This window comes from Mixophyes fleayi, assembly GCF_038048845.1.
Source record: "Mixophyes fleayi isolate aMixFle1 chromosome 2 unlocalized genomic scaffold, aMixFle1.hap1 SUPER_2_unloc_4, whole genome shotgun sequence".
Taxonomy (NCBI): Eukaryota; Metazoa; Chordata; class Amphibia; order Anura; family Limnodynastidae; genus Mixophyes; species Mixophyes fleayi.
This window is the reverse complement of record NW_027445881.1, coordinates 221,254-240,289: the sequence shown is the minus strand read 5'-3', so window position 1 is coordinate 240,289 and position 19,036 is coordinate 221,254. Positions and strand designations below refer to the sequence as shown.

The following is a 19,036-nucleotide window of genomic DNA, read 5'->3' as shown; positions in this document are numbered from 1 at the left end:
CGTTGCCTCCTGAGGTCACAATCTCTTCTCTATTATCAACAGGACACTTTTGTAGATTTGTATCCTCTTCTTTCAAGTCATGTTCTGATGAGGACATAGCTGAGCAAGCTTTCCGTATACCCACTCTTCTCTTTATTTGTCTTAATAAGTCAGGATAACCTCTCTGAAAATGTGGGTTTTGGTACAGCTGTAACTGGAACACAAGGACACAATTTTAATATAGATTTTTCAAATATATTTCAATCCCATAGTTATTGTGAAATCAGAATATAATGGACAATGCCGGTTACTATAATCACTAAATATGTTCTATATTTGCTTTTGGTTATAGGATGGTAGCAGCATGAAGGTTTACAATTTACAGAAATGTAAGTGACCTTACTGTAACCTGCAGAGATTTCCCTACAATATACCTTTTGATATACATGATATTTTTCTTGTAAGTATGGTAACTAGCCCATGATCAGAACATGTTAGTAAAATCCACATATAGATAGAATAGAGGGTATATTTATCAAGTGGCGGTTCCGAAAAACCACTGATTCTTAGCAGTTTGCCGTTATTTTTTAAAACAGCAATTTTATTAAAGACAAAGCCCATTGGGTTTTGTCTTTACTAAAATTGCCATTTTAAAAAGATATGGTTTTTCAGAACTGCCGCTTGATAAATATACCCCTAGGTATGTTTATAATTAAAGGAGAATTACCCTGTGACATTTTTTTCTCTAGCTGTCACAATATTTCAGTTGGGATCTGACTCTACCCTGCGCTGATCTGTCAAGAGTGCCCCAGATACTACCAGAGACAACTCTGTTCTGATGAGGCATCTATTTGGGGCTACATTGTCAGCCATTACCCTCCACTAGATACTGTAATGTGGGGATCAATTCACACTTGGGCAGATATATAATTTTTTAATAATGGGCTATATTACATCCCATGTCAGTAGACTCTTGCAGTGTTGCCCTGATTCTGCCATATCACTCTCTCTGTACTGTTGACTTAAGAGCTGTTACACTATCGTGTCATCCCACTTTTGTAGAGAAAAACTGGTGCAAAAACCTACAGGCTGGGACTGAAAGTGCCAGTAGCTTCCTGATTGATTGTGCTGCCCTTCTCCATGATGCTAACCCAATGGGAGCCAGAATCCACGATCATTACTATCCTGAACCCCCTTGTTATTCTCCTCCTGTTCCATGCAGGTGGCCCCTGGGTATAGGTAGCATTTACTATAGAACCTTTTAGGATATTGGTTCAGGAATACAACATTACACTGTCCATTTTATTAAACAGTAGCCAGTGTTCACCGTCACACATTTCTGCTACAGACCATATATATAGTATGGAACAGTGATGGCTAACCTGTGACACTCCAGGTGTTGCGAAACTACAAGCCCCAGCATGCTTTGCCAGTAGATAACTAGCCGATAGCTGGCAGAGCATGCTGGGACTTGTAGTTTCGCAACACCTGGAGTGTCACAGGTTAGCCATCACTGGTGTAGAACATGAAAGGAAGCACATTATTATTAGCTGTAAATATCTCCTGAAAGATAAAGTAGCACTGCTATAAAATAAAACACAATAAATATCCAGCTTTTACATTCAATCAGTAGAATGGCTGGATCTTTCAAAATAAATGAGAATCTGATGGATAGTTGTTATATTCAACTTTTTTTTCGTAGAAAAGTAGGTACAAGTAATGCAAACTTATCCCCTGACTCTTTTTACTACAGATATATCAGATATTCTATATTTTTAATACATAAAATTATTGCAGTAAATGAAATAAATAAGCATTATATAACAGCTTACCTTTTTAAATTCTGCAGCAGCTTCCTCTTCAGCTAGGAATTCAGCGAGTGAGGCGGATCTTTGAAATTCACGTCGAACTTTGATGAATCCATAAATATTCAGTTGCCGTATAAAACTTTTCATACAATCGGTTTCGAAAATTTTGAAAGGACCTGTTCTCTCTAGAACTTCAGTTTTAAACAGTTCCTTATTAACCATAATACAGATACCATTGTCATCCCACCGAATAGATTTAAAATGATCACTTTCTACAATCTTCCACAGTTTACTAGAAAAATTAAGGGATAAAATATCTCCCAGGACTGAGTCCTCATTTAAAAGGAACCGTGGCTTTTTCACAAATGGCTCATCAGCCAGAACTTGTGGTGACTTTTCTTCCATTTCAGGCTCGATATTTGGGATTTCATCAACTGCCTGATCATCTACTGGAGGTGCTGAAGGCATTATGGATTGCTGAGAAACCTCTTTTGAGTTTGTCATCATTATTTGATCTCCAGCACATGCTGATTCTTCTGCAGAAGGATCCATCTCTAATCTTGAATACGGAGAACCCTGATCATGTGCAGTTATCAGACATAGCTTTCATACATCTATAGCTTTAAGATGCTGGGAGATCAATGAGGAATTCTAGAACACCACAGTAAGTATCACACATACATATTACATCACAAAGGACCTCGTTGCTAGAAGGTTACTGGCCTTTCAGTTATGTTTTCTTAAAGGCAAAGACTACTATTATTGCAACTCTCTGTATGCAATAATACACATGCAACATCTATTTCCATGTCATCAACAAAATTTAAAATATGTAGTTATTCACCATCTATCTTAACTTAAACCAATCTGCCATTAATGTAAAATGACAAACATAAGTTCTCAAGGCTTCATCCAACCTGAAATTCTACTGTTTTTAAATTGTATTTGATCAAAGAGGAATAATATTTTAAACCAAGAGCAGCTTTATGTATGTTTAAGTATGTGTACATTTGTAGATACTATTGTTTTGTTGAAACATTTAGAATGTACTATTGTGCACTGTTTTGTATTGAGTAAGTGTGTGAGGTCACCAGTGTGAGGTCCGACTGGGACCCTAACCCCCCTAAAACCTGGCCAGGATCCTACTGGACCACCCGCCTTGGTTTCATCCCATTCAGTACAGGGGTGTCCGAATGCATAACCGGCAGACAAACAAACAGACCAATGATTTTTATATATAAGATGGTGCATTTTTCTGATACAATTTTACATTATTTGTCCTTACCAAATTAGCAGCTCTTGTAAGATATTGCATTGGTTGCATGCATGCTAACATATTACTATATCACTACTAAAAATATTTTTTTAAGGTTTATTCACCATTTATCTTAACTTAAAACAATCTGCTATTAATGAAAAGTGATAAAAATAAGTTCTCATGGGTTCGTCTAACCTGAAATTCTACTATTTTTTAAATTGTATTTAATCAAAAAGGCATTTTTTTAAACTAGACTTTTTAAGCTTCTTTGACTGATGCCCTGGCTCAATGACAAAACCAAATGCCTCTGGGTCCGCAGTGTAAAATAATAGTAGCTTTAAGTATGTTTAAGTATGTGTATATTTGTAGGTACTATTGTGCACTGCTTTGTGTTGTGGTAAGTGATTTATTATCAGGACAACCTTGAATATATATCTTTAATAATATAATATATGTTTAGAAAATCTTCCTATACGTTTCAGTAATATTATTAAAAATTTTGGTGGAAAAATCACTATATATATATATATATATATATATATATATATATATATATATATATATATATATATATGATCAAAAAGTGATAATAAACAAATATATAAATAAACATAAACAAAACACCTCCACAAATATGTGTTGCAGCCAAGTCTCCAATATCGGATGGTTAGACTGAAAAAGGTATCAAAATGATAAGTTATGGAAGGACGGCGCCTTCAGGTGTAAGAACAGATAATTGTGTATATATAGTCAGTAGGCTCAGAGAGTCCAGAGAACATAAAGTCCCGAAAAAAGTAGTAATGCAGATGGATATCAGCATATAGCAGCATATAGCAGCAAATCAGATGGTCTACATATATTGTAGTATGAGACATTGTGCAGATTAATAGTATAGTAGTATGCGTACCAGAAATAAGTAAAATAACAGCTTATCTGTATATAGGCTACTCAGTCATCCCAGGTGGTGATTTCCTTTGCTCGCAGAAACAAGATGCGAATATAGTATGTTCTATTAATAACTGCTGCATCACTGCTCAATAGTAGGAAAGATATAAGAAAGCCATATGGTGTAGTATTTTTGCATACAATTTATTCAGCAGATTAACACTATAAAATGCAAACTCACAATGAAGATAATAAATATAAGCTTATCTGTATAATATACAGGCGAGATCACTGGTGGTCATATCCCTGGAGGTAGTTAAAGATGTCCCTCTAAAGGCTCCATACAAAAGCTCAGGGAAGGGTGATATCTTAATTTGTTACTCCCAGGGTAAATCAGTGAAACAGGGTCTCAGATAGTACAGTTGTGGGCCTCAATGCGTTTCGTTCAGTTTGAACTTCATCAGGAGGAATTAGGCGATGTTAAAAACTATACCCTTTATATAGGGGTGTGTAGTGCCATTTTGCGCTAAAATTGCTTGTCAAATGACGTCACTGCGAATGCGCAGGTCAAATGACGTCACTGCGCATGCGCAGAGCGCCGCCGAGCGGCTTTTTTTTTTTTTTTTTAATAATAACACCTTATGGTGTAATTAGTACATTCCTACCTGATAATTGTCATCATATAGGTTTATATTATTTCCATCAAAGGTGGAGATAAATCATGTAAGTTGTTAAACCATCTGCCTCAATTTCGAACAATAGAGAATTCATATGATTGCGGTCCTTTAATTAAACATTCGTCATTGTCTGCTATATTTACATAGCAAAATTAACTACCATTAACCTCCCCTGCATATCACTCCTAAAATCTCCAAGTGAATTCAGCCTAATTAATAATGAAGACTAGCAGGATTTTCTTGGTATAACAATAGAGGCAATTCACTCTGTCTGTTAGGTTTATAAGTATCCTTAGCCAGCTATATAGTGAAAATAGTAGGTAAGATAGACTTCTGGTTGTCAACCTCTCTAATCACAGACTCACATCTAGAAATGATCATAATTTCTACCTCTGAAGGAAGATCAATCGAATTTCGGTGACAGGAATTGATTACTAACTACTTGTAATGATTCTTATTCGGGATTGGGCAATATCACATAATTATATTTGTTCCTGATAATTATCATGTAGGTTTATATTATTACAGTCCTCGATCTTTACTGCTCCTATGGTTGTGGATGTATGGGTTTCCTCCACCCATGACTTTAACAAGATAACGTGATAGACTTGCAGTTTTCACCATCTGCCGAGATGCCGTACCTGGTAATTGACTAGTCCTACGGCCTCTATTCACTCATAAGGGCCTTGCCAATGTGCGTACAATTTGCACTTTTGAGTTGGTACCAGAACAAGCACCTTGTCACTTGGGTTGAAGGTGCGTAAGGTGGCTTGAGTGTCATAACCCTTTGTTTGCCATCCCTGTGCTTCTGTTAGATATTGCTTTACCAACGGATCGATCTGTTATAGTCGATAATACAATTGGGCTACAAACTGTATTGTTTTTGGCTCCTTGGGTCTCTGCAGTGCTCACCCTTCTTTGAAGATATCCAGAATTCCGTGGGGGTTGTCTCCCAAACAGAAGCTCAAGGAGACGGAATCCCTTTGATGCCTTGGGCACCTACCTTATCGCAAATATGATATAGGGTAACAGGGTATCCAAATCTCTTTTATCCTGAACCATGGCTCATCTAATCATTTGTTTAAGAATCCTATTAAACACTCAACCAACCCGTCGGTTTGCTGGTGATAAACCAAGGTCTGTAGTCCTTCTACCCCTAGCAATTTACACAACTCCTTCATTAGATTTATTTTGGAATTCCAAGCTGAGTGTACATTAATAGTAACTCTTTTGCATTAGTACTTGATTTAAAATTCTGTAGAGGGATTACCTCAGGATATCGTGTAGCATAATTAAGAACTACCAATACATATTGATGTCCTCATGCAGAATTTTCCCAGGGACCCACTAGGTCCATGACAATTCGTTCGAATGGAACTTGAATTATAGGGTGGTACCAGGGGAGCATGATAGTCTGGTTTAGTGGCATTCCGCTGGCATACTGGGCAAGCTTGACAGTATCCCTTGACTGCCATGCGTATTCCTGGCCAGTAAAACTTCAGGAGCACTCGTTTTTGAATCTTCTCCTCAACCAAATGTTCCCCCAGTAGGTGTGTATGAGCTGTTGCTTATACTAAAGCGATGTGTACCTGGGGCACAAAGAGTTGATTAACTAATTTCTTCTGCACCACTGCTACCCTATATAGTAGATCCCCTGTGATTATAAAATAGCGTTTTCTCCCCTTGCCGGTCTCTCAGCCTTCCATACTTTATTCACTTCCACCACATATTTATCATTTAGTTGGTCCCACACAAAGTCCTGGGGATAAAAACATTTTCAGTGATTTTCTCTGGCAAGTTTAAAGTCGCCGATGTATTAAGCGGCGATTTGACATAAAATCGCCTGAAAAGTGTTTCTTTCAAAATCAACAAGTATCACAACTCCCCTACAAATGTTTATGTGACTCACAAATGGATTCTTATGAAATTACTGACTTTCTTCCTTTTTGAGAAATGTGTCCAGACCTGCCATGGTGGCTAAATCCTCTGGAATCATTGTAGTATGATTGCTTGGCTTTTTCCAAACATGGCTTAAACAAAGCATATCTAACATGGGCGAACCTAGTGGAAGTGGGTATAGCTCATTTTTCTGCACATTGGGCGTAATATGCGGCCAAAAATGTGCACACAAAAATAATATATTTCAGCCCATATGCTGAGTCGCACACAGTGAGAGATGCATCCAACTCTGTATTTATTATTATTATTATTATTATTATTATTATTAATTTTTATTTATAGGGCGCCACTAGGTGTCCATGCCGCCGTACAGGGACAAACAAAATTACAATACAAGGTGAGACAGCACAGTACAGTAAACAATAATCACAGTAACTCAATGAGCTCAACGCTAGGGTAGGGGGAGGGGAGAGTCCGCATACGACGGAGCCCAGAAGGGAGGGCACGGGTGACAGGGAAACTCTCAGAGGGAGAGGAGGGAGCGAGAGGGGGTGGGGGGGAAGAGGGTCTTCGAGGAGGAGGGCTGATAGCTGGAGAGCAGAGTTAAAAGTGGTGGAGACAGGAGGAGAGATGACCCTGCTCAAAGGAGTGTACAATCTAAGGGGCGGGGTAGACAGACAGAGAGACACGGGGGAGGGAGGGAGAGAAGGAGGAACGGAGGATAACTATGAGGGAAGGGGAGTGAGGGGGAAGAGGCAGAAGAAAAGGTAGGAAGTTAAGTGGGAGACTGAAAGGCTTTAAGAAAAAGGTGGGGTTTTAAAGCCCATTTGAAACTGGACAGATTAGGACTGATATGTATCAGTAGCATATGTGCCAGGTTTACAGCAGGTGTACATGCAGCCGCATACACAGAACCAGATGAAAAGTGCAATTAAACTTTGTAAACATTTGTTTTCATAGGGAAAAACGCATTTGCTATTTGGCTTCATATAATACAGTAGATATAACCTTCCTTCTCGCCTGAAATCTAAATCAGACAGTGGTTAGCTAGTCCTGGTGATCATCATCGTCAATGTGTATTTTCAGCAGCCCCTCGGCTGTTCAAATAATATGTCTGTAAAAGGAAAATGAGTCTGTGGTAAGGTTGGCATAAGCTTGCAATTCTAGAAACACGCCATTACTGTACCCAGCCTAAGATAGAACGCCCCTCCCCTCCGTGGTCACACCCTTTTCAGGTGCAGAGATGTGGATGCAGTGGATGCATGCAACTCTGCATAGGTGTAGGTATTTTTGCATTTTTTATGGGCATGTGCAATGCAAAATCATGTAATATACGTTATACAGATGGGTGTATATTCAGCTCTGCAGGAGACCCATTATTTCTGTAAGAAACTTTTTTAACAATGGTGCAAAAGTTCAGTAACCTGTAGTATTTTCTAATTTGCATTAGTTGATTAGTTGCTATGGATTGCTACATGTTTGTACTTTGTTTCTAAATAAACTGCTGAGTTGCAGGAATATGTGTGCACACCTGAATTTTACATAGTATGTAAAATTTTAAAAAATGTTAAAAACTGACAAACTGTTCAAAAAATATTTTATCCTGTTAATAAAATTAAATTTACAAGCATTTAAAATATAAAAATGGTGTTGGTTGTAATGCACCAAGATCCACTTGACCAGTGATGGGCAACAGGAGGCCTGCAGGCTGCTAGCAACCCAGTAAGTCTTTATCTCCTTGTTCTGTGCCCCTCTATAACCTATTTCCTGCTTTATGTCAAGACTGAACAGGAGTAGCCAGCTTCTGCATCACAAGGCCTACTCTACACAACACATGGAGATGATTAGATCTGGGTGGTCACTGGTCATCCCAGTGAATGAAGCAGGTGAGCAGGTATGAGTGGAACATTGTGTAAGAACTTTAGAGTACATGTGGAATCTGATGGTATGTGGTAATCTGAAGGCACCTGGGGTGGCAAGGTAGATTTGGAGCTGGTTTTTATTACTTAATTTAAGGGTAATGAGCAGTCCTATTGAAGGTTGGAGGATCCATATGCTGCCCTTGATGTGTAATTGGTTGTCCATCACTGACGTAGGCTGTACCACATATAACATATGTGTAGGAATCTTCCAACTAGTAAAATCTCCCTGGAAATAATTTGCACATTTTGGTAAATATTGTTCTGACAGTAACAGTGTTTGCTTTAAAACCACTATGAATGCTATGGCTGAATCTCTTATATATAACTTATTTGTGGCTGGATCACGTAGAAATAATTCTTTGTTGAAATATATTTCAATTAGTGGCGCAGGCACCAATTTACATAATTGCAAAGGTACTGTTATATTTGTGTATTGAGAATGTACTGTAGCCATTGTGGAGGAAATGTGTTTGTGTAAGAAAGGAGGAAAGGAAATCCTAGATTAAGCTAATTATTTATTTTCATGTCATGTCATAGTAGACGTGGGAGTGCTCCCCCCCCCAACACTCCACAAAATAATGTTAACACTGAAGTAAAATAAATAGAAAATGGGTGGTCATGGAGAGCAGATAACAGGAGGTGGTAAGGAGGTAGGGGCACTAGATAGACACAAGACATGAGTAAATAATAATGAAGGAAGGACAGATAAATTGAGGTTGGGGGTGAACATAAGACAAGGGAGTAGCAGATTTTAAAGACATGGGTTCAATGTTGCCATTCGTAATATAAGGGGCAGGGGTGACAAGAGCATTGTGCCACTTTGGAAAAGGCAAGCTTTGTAGGACCAAATACCTGGGAGCCATATATGACTTATGTGTGTGTATTCAATGTTACGTCTGTGGTGTTTGTATGTTTGGTCAGGGCAGGGTCACCATCAAGGGGACTGATGGGCGGGAGGCACTGACAAGGGGCCAAGACTGCCAAGGAAGACCACTTTGACTTGCCTGCCCACCCCTTTTAATTAAAATGTAAAAAATAAAAAAATCCCAGCTTTGCGACAGATCCCAGTCTCTGATAGGCTGTAAACATACCGCTCAGTGACCTCATTAGCATGCGGTGCGCTACCAGTCTATCAGTGATTGGTTGCTGCTGAATCACATCAAAGAGGCAGAGAGCTGTAGAGGAGGAGCGTAGGCAAAGAAACATCAAGGTAAGTGAATTGAGGGGTATCTGCTGCTTTGCAAGAGGAGCAAAAAAGGGACAAAGCCAGGTAGTATCTGGATCCACTCATGGTTCTGAAGTCTCTTGTTTGTGTACAACGACCTGACACCACTGGTATTGTACTACACTGCCTCGTTACTGCCAGAACACACTGTTTTCTTGGCGCATTAAATACACAAACCATGGTATTATCAACAGCTGGCTCCTAACTGCTCATTTTCTATCTATATACAGCCAAAATTTAATGGAGATCATTATTATGGACTGTGGTTATATTTACTGAATTAAATACTTTTGCAAATTAATAGAATGTATATATACAGCAATCAGCCATAACATTAAAATAACTTGCAAGTGAAGTGGATAACGTTGATTATCTTGTTACAATGACAACTATCTTTACCATTTCTATTCATTGCTTATGTTTTTTTCTGTGGAATAAAAATACAAATAAAAAAACTACTATCAATGCTGCGGTAAAAGTCTAAAAACGTTATTTATTCAAATATTTTAACTGGTAGTTTTATGAAATAATATTATATTAGGACTGATTGGTAATATCTTTTATATTATTTTTATATCTTTTATATTATCTTTTATATTGGTCAGTCATCATCTATTACTATGACATCATTAATGATTGTATAGCCTTTGGATTGTGTTGATTGAGGAAATTCCTTTGTTTTCCTGGTGCCAGCGGTGTAGTTGGGCATCTCCAGTATTTTCATGTCAGGACTCGTTTGATTGGTCTTATGAGAATTAGAAGTGAACTTAGAAGAAGGTGCATCTTTCTCCTCTGGCAACACAATTGGTTTGTTTGCTTTTGATTGGTTTTCTGTTATTTCCATGAACTGCGGATATATAAACAGTAGAAAACCATCATTGATTTTGAATTAAGTTGATCATCTCAAAGTTGTAAATAATTTTTAAGGCATAAACAGGCAATCTGTGGTTCTCCAGCTGTTGCAGAATTACATGTATCATAATGCTGGCACTTTTACAATTCTACAACAATTGGAGAATCGCAGGTTACCCAAGCCTGCTTTAAGGAATAAACTGTTAAAAGAATAATAAGTGTCTCATCCTCACCTCCAATGGTAACAATTTGTCTACTCGCTCTGGTTCATTATTAAAAGTATGGAGATCTTCATATATATCTAGGAACAGATCTCTGTCTAAGAATGCTGGTTTGATGTTTTCTTCAACCTAGGAACAGATTAATGATCACTGTGTAAATGTCAAGACTTGATTGGTTTGGGTAGATATGAATGTATCTAGGACATAGTCATCATCATCATCTATTTATTTATATAGCGCCACTAATTCCGCAGCGCTGTACAGAGAGTTCACTCACATCAGTCTCTGCCCCATTGGAACTTACAATCTAAATCCCCTAACATACACACAGAGACCGAGAAAGACGAAGGGCAATTAAATAGCAGCAAGTTAACCTACCTGCATGTTTTTTGGAGTGTGGGAGGAAACCGGAGCACCTGGAGGGAACCAACGCAAACATGGGGAGAACATACAAACTCCACATAGATAAGGCCATGGCCGGGAATCAAACTCATGACCCCAGTTCTGTGAGACAGAAGTGCTAATCACTAAGCCACCGTGCTGCCCAATAGTCAAGAAGGTGTCAGGCACTGTCCCCACACTGTCCATACATGCCTGGGATGTCTCCTATGCCGAGCCGCGTAAGTTAACGGGACGTACTTCCGGCTTTCGCTGTGTGCGCATGCGCAGTCGGTCCTTCTATCTCCTGTATGTCGGCGGTCACATATTGGTACCACGTTTCACCATTCTGGTGCCAGAGTATTGGTTTCACCAGCTCCAGTGTTCCTGACTCCAGTTTCCTTGTCCCTGTTGTTTGCTACTTTCGTCCTGACTCCTGGCTTGTTCCTGACTACCCTCTTGTCCTACGATTTGATACTATCTGCTATCTGGTTTTTAAACTTTGGCTCGCCTCTGACCTACTCTTTGGATTTTCACGGTGTACTACGCTATCCTTTGGTATCTGAACCAGATTGCACGACCATTCCTGTTTTCTATCCGCTGTTCTGATAACTAACTTGGAGAACTGCGACCTGCGCACCTCACGCAGCCAAGACCAAACCTCCTTGCGGGGGTTCCTTGTGAAAACCGGGGGTGCTTTAGATGGGGGCACTGACAAGGGGCCAAGACTGCAAAGGGAGCCCACTGTGACCTGCCTGCCCACCCCTTTGAATTAAACTTAAAAAAAAAATTAAAAATATCCCAGCTTTGCGATAGATCCCAGTCTCTGATAGGCTGGAAACATACCAGCCTATCAGAGACTGGGTAGTATAGATTAATAGTATAAATGAGCTTCTAGGTTATTTCAATTTTAGTAGATGGCTGAAGAGTCCCTTTGCCCACTCAAAATGACATTATATTTACATATTGGCAGAGGTGGGGAACAGATGTTAGCCTGTACTTTCAATGAAAAGACTCTTGGTGAAACTGTGTACATTTTATAAAGAACAGAACATTTCTATAGCCACAAATAACAAGATTAATAAAAATGAAAATATACAAATGTGATACAAGTCATAGAGAATTACATGTATCTGATTGCTGGCACTTATAGTTCTACAACAATCAGATAACCATGACTTTCTCAAGCCCACTATAAGGAATAAATTGTTATAAGTTAAAAACATTTAAGTGTCATTTCCTCACCTCCATCGGTAACACGTCCTCTTCTTCTTCCAGTTCATCAATTCGGGTCAGGAAATCCATATCTATGTCTGGAGACAGAATTGTGTGTAATAATGCCGGATGGATGATTTCTTCAACCTAGGAACAGATTCATAATCACTGTGTAAATGTCAGGATTTAACTGGTGCGAGTACACATAAATGTATCTTGGACGTAGTAATTAAGGATTATTTGCGAATGTGCAAAGGTGCAGCCCTGCAGAGATAATACCGTTATGATGTCATACACCAATGATTGCGCCTGTTTATACAGGTTCTCCTAGTGATTGGTGCTACTAGATGGTGGTGACTGCAGGGGTGTATTACTGTGCTCCTTCTGATACGAGGAGCTGGGGGATTGGGAAGTTCCATTTTCAACATGGACTGAGTACAAAACAGCACTTCAATATCCTCACATGTAAAACCAGATATATATCACAGAATACTATATTTAAATGAATAGTAATAAAGAACCAATGTCCTCTTACTATTATCTCCTCTTACTAAGATGGAAATGAGTTTTCAAGGAGATAAACATTGTAAAAGTTGTTATTAAATACGGGAGTGATCCAGAAATTCAATGTTACGTCTGTGCTTTTTGTATGTTTGGTCAGGGCAGGGTCACCATCAGGGGGTCTGATGTATGGGGGGCACTGACAAGGGGCCAAGACTGCCAAGGGAGCCCACTGTGACCTCCCTGCCCACCCCTTTAAATTAAACTTTAAAAAAAAAATATCCCAGCTTTGCGACAGATCCCAGTCTCTGATAGGCTGGAAACATACCAGCCTATCAGAGACTGGATAGTATAGATTAATAGTAAAAATGAGCTTCTGGGGGTATTTCACTTTTAGTAGATGGCTGAAGAGTCCCTTTGCCCACTCAAAATGACAGTATATTTACATATAGGCAGAGGTGAGGAACAGATGTCAGCCTGTACTTTCAAGGAGAAGACTTTTGGTGAAACTGGGTACACTATATGAAGAACAGAGCATTTTTATAGCCACAAATAACAAGATTAATAAAAATGAAAATATACAAATGTGATACAAGTCATAGAGAATTTCATGTATCAAAATGCTGGCACTTATAGTTCTACAACAATCAGATAACCATGGCTTTCCCAAGCCCACATCAGGGAATAAATTGTTATAAGTTAAAAACATTTAAGTGTCAGCTACTCACCTCCATTGGTGTTTCAGGTGAGTCCTCCGATGGACGTCCTTCTACTCTCTTTGGGAGCTTTACACCACGTGGCCAAATTAGTGTCTCCATGTAGCCTGGGGCGATCTTCCAATGTTGTCTCTTCAGCAATTTCTTCTGTCTTTCATAGCATAGATGATGTCTTTTATGTTGTATTTTCCAGTTACCTGTTGGGAGAAGAAGAGAGTCTAGAAACAGATTAGTGAAGGCCTGTCAATAAAATTCTATACAGTCACAGTACACAGGATGTAAAAGCCACGTCTATATAAACTCTTTGTAGGGCCCAGGTCAAACACTTGATGAGAGAATTCTTCTTTCTACATACCTGCTCGCACACGTCTATTAGTGTGCACAGTGCTCTTTTTGTTGATACTAGCCTGTACTGGACTCTCAGAGTTTGCATTGATCTTCATTTTCATCACTAATTGTGCTTTGTTTTTAGTTTGCTCGTCATAGATGTCCACTTGTACTGCAGTTTCAGTCCTTGCAGTTATCTCTTCATGTATGCCAGCTTCTGATGACCCTTCTGTCTCCATATCCTCGTCATATGGTTTTCTTGCTTCTGCCTGCCGCTGGATAGATGCCTCTATCTGCATTGCTTCCTCTTTCTCCAATTGTATGAACCTAAACCACACAAAATCAGTTCAGAAATGGGGTAATAAAGTGGATAGCCTATTGTTATGCTAGTTTAGGGAGAAAAACTTACTTCTTAGCCATCTTGTAGATCTTACGATCAGCTTCACTCGTTTTTAACCATTCTCCTACAATATAGCGCACACAATCCTTTAGCTTCATATCAGGCCGAAGATGCGTTAGAGAACGAAGTACTGGACTGTAAATAATAAAATTAGATTACAGTTTAGTTTAATATTATTTATACAAACATTGTAGTAGTACTAGAACAAAAACATCACCTGTAATGTGAATTGACATTTGATTAGAAAACAATTTATTTACTGTCCCATCTCTGTTTTCACTTGGGGCTTTAAAATTAAATGTTTTTGATACACTGTCATTGGTTCTTCACTATTGTTAGCAGATTGTAATTGCAGGGACATAGGGGCTGTAGATATTATATTTAAAATATCTAACTGACAGTGATAGTGTGGTGCATGTGATTCTGGTAATCATATTCTAGCTGATGTGAATATCCATGTACAATAATAGAGATTTGGAATGACAGTACTCTGGGCATTTTACTTTTGCAATATTTAAATTCTATTGAAAAATGTAGATTTTTTTAACTATAATACTGACAATGGTAATGGGACCATCCCCACCCCAGTAGGCATCATTGCTGGTCCTGGCTTCAAAGGACCATTCACTTTACAATAAAGAAGGGGGCACCCTCTCAATATCCTGGATTAGCCCCTGTGCTAGACAGCTTGGGCTAATTTCCTCTATAAATGGGAGACCACAAACGCTTATGCAAATAAAAATCTCTAAAAAAAACTTCTGCTTTTTATTTCTTTTAAAACTTTTTTGGTGTAATGGACAAGGGTCTTAGTCTCTCATGTCCATTCTGTTGGATCACTGAGATGTCATAGTTGGCATTTTGGGTCGTAGCCTAGGGCGATCAGGAGGAGCGCCATCATTGTTCAGCAGGGAGCTGGTACCCTCTGGGAGGGTAGGGATGCTGTGTTTTATAACTTCCCCATAAAGGTACAAGCCATTTGCTGAACAGGTGAAATATAATATCTGGAGTTTCATACACCTCTGATTGAAGTAACATCAAGGAAACCTTTATATATACATTTCCTGTAAGCTGATGCCCCAAATGGTTTTTGGACCTATTGAATTTGAATGGATTGTTATGCCTACAGTTGTATTCTTTAACACAGCATCTCAGTATAGAGGTTCACGTACAAATTAAACATTTTAAAGTGCATCCATCATCTACAGACTTTGAAGGCCATTATGATAATGTGCAGAGTGCTGTCACTGGCTCCTATAAACTGAATTGATATTCAGGAAATATTTGTCTCATTCCGACATCTGTCTATGCATTTGAGCATGTTTTGTTTTACCCCAATCATACCAAACAGCAGAATGAATTAACTGTCTTTCTGATATATCTATACATTTGGCAAAATGTTACTTTGTAAATACAATGTAACATTACTTTACCATGAATAGGGAAAAAAGCAAAACTCACAGATTTTATCATTGTTAATTTGGTCTTTTGCAGAAACTCCTGTTGAAACGTGAAATTTAATTTGTGTAAAATTTAGCTGTAAGTTCATCCATATCTAGTTGATAAGCCTCATGAATAATGGTTCTGCCACAAAATAGCAGCTTCCTCTGTGTTTAGCTAATAGGTGCACTTTAATGATAATGACTAACTCTTTTACACTGTGCCTAGTTTTGCAGGGAGGTGAAGATTGATGTAATGTTTACACGTTTGTACAAAGTCCAAATTTCTATCCCTTTATGACCATAATTTTCATTGCAATGAACTTATTAAGCTTTAATAAAATGTATTAATAAAGTAATAGAATGCCAATATAAATCAATATAAATAATATAACATAAATTCTAGGTCTAAATCCAAATGTCAAATAGAAGATACAGTATGGTACATGCATATCAAAAATCTAAATCTAAATAATAGATCAATAATATGAATTCTGCAATAATTTATAGATGTATATTAATACATGTACATATAGTGATATATGCATTCTATGATCGGGAAGGGAAAATGTATTCTATAGCTTTCACCATATTCAAAAATATAGATACAACCTATTAGAAGAAGCCATATGATAAAGATTATGGCTGGGAGTCAGTAAATAGGGGGTTTGTATTCTTATTAGTGTTAGCTCAGGTCACACAATGGATGCATCCATTGTATATCATACCTCTCACTATTGTGAAAATAAAAATAGGAACAAAATAAACCATTCCCCAAAAATGCCCCAAACACAATTCTGAGTTACCCAAAGCCCAGAATTTGCACATTACATTTTAAATTAATTAATTAGGGATATAATGTACCAGACAAATGTATACTTTATGAAACAGGTTATATTAGCAAATATGCATTAATAAATTGAGAAATTAATATTCTATTTCTTGATGAACTTAAGTAATTTTAAATGTCTTTGTGGCAGAATAACATTGAGTGACAGTATTTTTGTTTATAATCAAGGAATACAAGTTGCAGAATATAGAAATACATTTTGTAACTTTCACAAATGTGTATGAAAACATTCCCATTGTGTATGAAAACATTCCCATCTAATGTCAAGGTTTAAGTTGTCTGACACCTGTATGTAACCAATACCTCACTACAAGCTTTTACCCTCTTATATCAACCAGTTAGGAGGTTGTTCCGTCACAGGCTATCATTTGTAGTTACAAGGATAGTCTTGTTGGAGTCATTTGGCAGAATAGTCACACTATTAGAGGTTACAACACACACTGGTCTATCTCATTGCCCCAAATAATTGTGGGTGGAACATTAGGGCTCGATATTGTGGATTGATGTGAGTTGATTTCCTGTTTATTGAGGAAACTAACTCATAGTGACCTTGAAAATAACAATAATTGTGAGTTATTATTTACAGAGATATTCCTTATAACATAATAAAACATTTATCATACAATATCATCAGTACATACACCATACAGGCTTTTGGGAACTTCAGTATTTATAATATAAAACAACAGTTTAAATACAAAATTTATAAAATGCCTATTAAGACTCCTCTGTGTTTACATTGGTACAATAGGTCTTGTCTATTCTATGTATGAACCCAGTAGGATTCAGCTGTGGACCATGTGTCTGATTAGATATATAGACAGTGTCTGTGTCCAGGGGCGCTGATAGGGGGGGTAGCGGGTACAAATTACAGGGGCCCGGCCTGCCTTGGGGTCCCAGGCTCGCAGTTGAGTATTTTTTCTTCTCCCACTGTGTGTGTGGAGGGGAGCCCAGAAAGTTGCAGTATCGGGGCCCCAAATTCCTCTTGACGGCCCTGTCTGTGTCTGGTCACTTCCACAAAACTCAACAGCTATGAGCCAGTGTTAATATCAGGTGGAAAGCCAATTTGTAAGGAAATAGTATAGGGATTCTTTGTGAATACCAACAATGCCACAATGGGGGAGCACAAGTGCAGAGTGAGATTTATAACCAAAGAAGGTTAAACATCATTTACTGGTCTTATAAGAACTTATAATAAGAATGATTGTGCTGAAAGGGGTATCAACAAAAAACATCCAAATACTCTATGGGTGAAACAGTAGAGAAAAAGGTAGTGGACACTATAAAAATAATAAAAAATAATATTATTAATAATATTAATAATTAATTATAATTTGCATAACACTTTAACAAGCACCCGTTAGTGTAAGTAACTCAGAGTTGTATATATAGTACCAGCAATATATGCTCTATCTATCAATACAATTTCCGCTCATGTTATTTCTTTAAATCAATCCAGCATCCTACCTTTACTTTTCTATAATAACCAGGTTGTTTAAACTGACAAATCTTAAAATGCTTATTAGGACTTACCTGTATTTTCACTGGTACAGAAGAAGTAGTATATATAGCTACAGGTGTTGTATATTCTGTGACTAAAGCCACTAGGATTCAGCTTTGGATGGTATATCTGATGATAGACAAGGAGCTGGTGTCTCTGTGTCCGATCACTTCCACGATGCTCATCAGATATGAGGCAGTTTGAATATCTCAGGTGGGATGATGCGTTATGTTCTAGAACACAATTCAAAAATAAACAGCCTCAGCTACTGGCATGTGCTGAGACCGGTACATCAGTTACTGGTTTATTTCCATAGGGTGTTCACTTGTCTATACTAGTGAATAATTCATATTTGGTAAAACATGTATAGATTTACAAGCAGTAGTAGACCTTTTATCTGGGTTCTCATGATTTCAATTCCTTTAGTTTTCCACGACACAGTTTAGATTATAATATTATATGCAACAATATTAGACTATAAGAGGTGTTATGGAGTTAAGGAAGAATTATGGGTGATGAATAAATCAAGAATAATTTACTTTTAACTCTTTCTAATACTAGTCTGGTTGGTCTTTATCTGGTGTCCTGGAAGCCAAACTAAGTTTCCTCCACCTCTGTTTCTGTGTAAATTTTAAACTTCAGTACCCAGTAAACATGAGACGCATTGTAAGAGATATTGGAGGGGGTGTCTGCGCTAAACAATAACAGTAAGAGTGTAAAATATTAAAAGTCACATTCCCTATTTAATAAAACAATATAGCAAATTTAATAATATATAAATATAATACATTCATAAAAATAAAAATAAAAAATGAAAAATAGAAAGATAACATTTTTTTTATCAATAAATAATGCCAAGTGTATCTAATTATGACAGAAAACATATGCATCTATATGTTCATTAAAAATATACACATAGTGATAGAAATGATCCAATCAGCTGTATATCACTTGCAATACATGACAATAATGTCAGATTGTATGAA

The 19,036-nt window shown here is 37.7% G+C and overlaps 1 protein-coding gene and 1 long non-coding RNA gene across 3 annotated transcripts in view; one reads left to right on the top strand and one right to left on the bottom strand.

Annotated features, from left to right (window-relative positions):
* LOC142109645 (uncharacterized) overlaps positions 1 to 18,313 on the bottom strand; it is a 223,083-nt gene extending 204,770 nt beyond the window's left edge. For both annotated transcript variants that reach the window (XM_075193710.1, XM_075193718.1), the window contains exons 1-4: positions 18,083 to 18,313; positions 14,273 to 14,398; positions 13,549 to 14,190; positions 12,350 to 12,466 (exon numbers count right to left, since the gene is read on the bottom strand). In XM_075193710.1, coding sequence (XP_075049811.1) covers positions 12,350 to 12,466; positions 13,549 to 13,638 — 207 coding nt within the window. In that variant the 5' untranslated portion in view covers positions 13,639 to 14,190; positions 14,273 to 14,398; positions 18,083 to 18,313. The remainder of the gene's footprint in view (positions 1 to 12,349; positions 12,467 to 13,548; positions 14,191 to 14,272; positions 14,399 to 18,082) is intronic.
* The window catches only part of LOC142109647 (uncharacterized), a 36,136-nt gene continuing 19,514 nt past the window's right edge, over positions 2,415 to 19,036 (top strand). The window contains exon 1 of the long non-coding RNA XR_012680420.1: positions 2,415 to 2,451. This is a non-coding gene — a long non-coding RNA (uncharacterized LOC142109647). The remainder of the gene's footprint in view (positions 2,452 to 19,036) is intronic.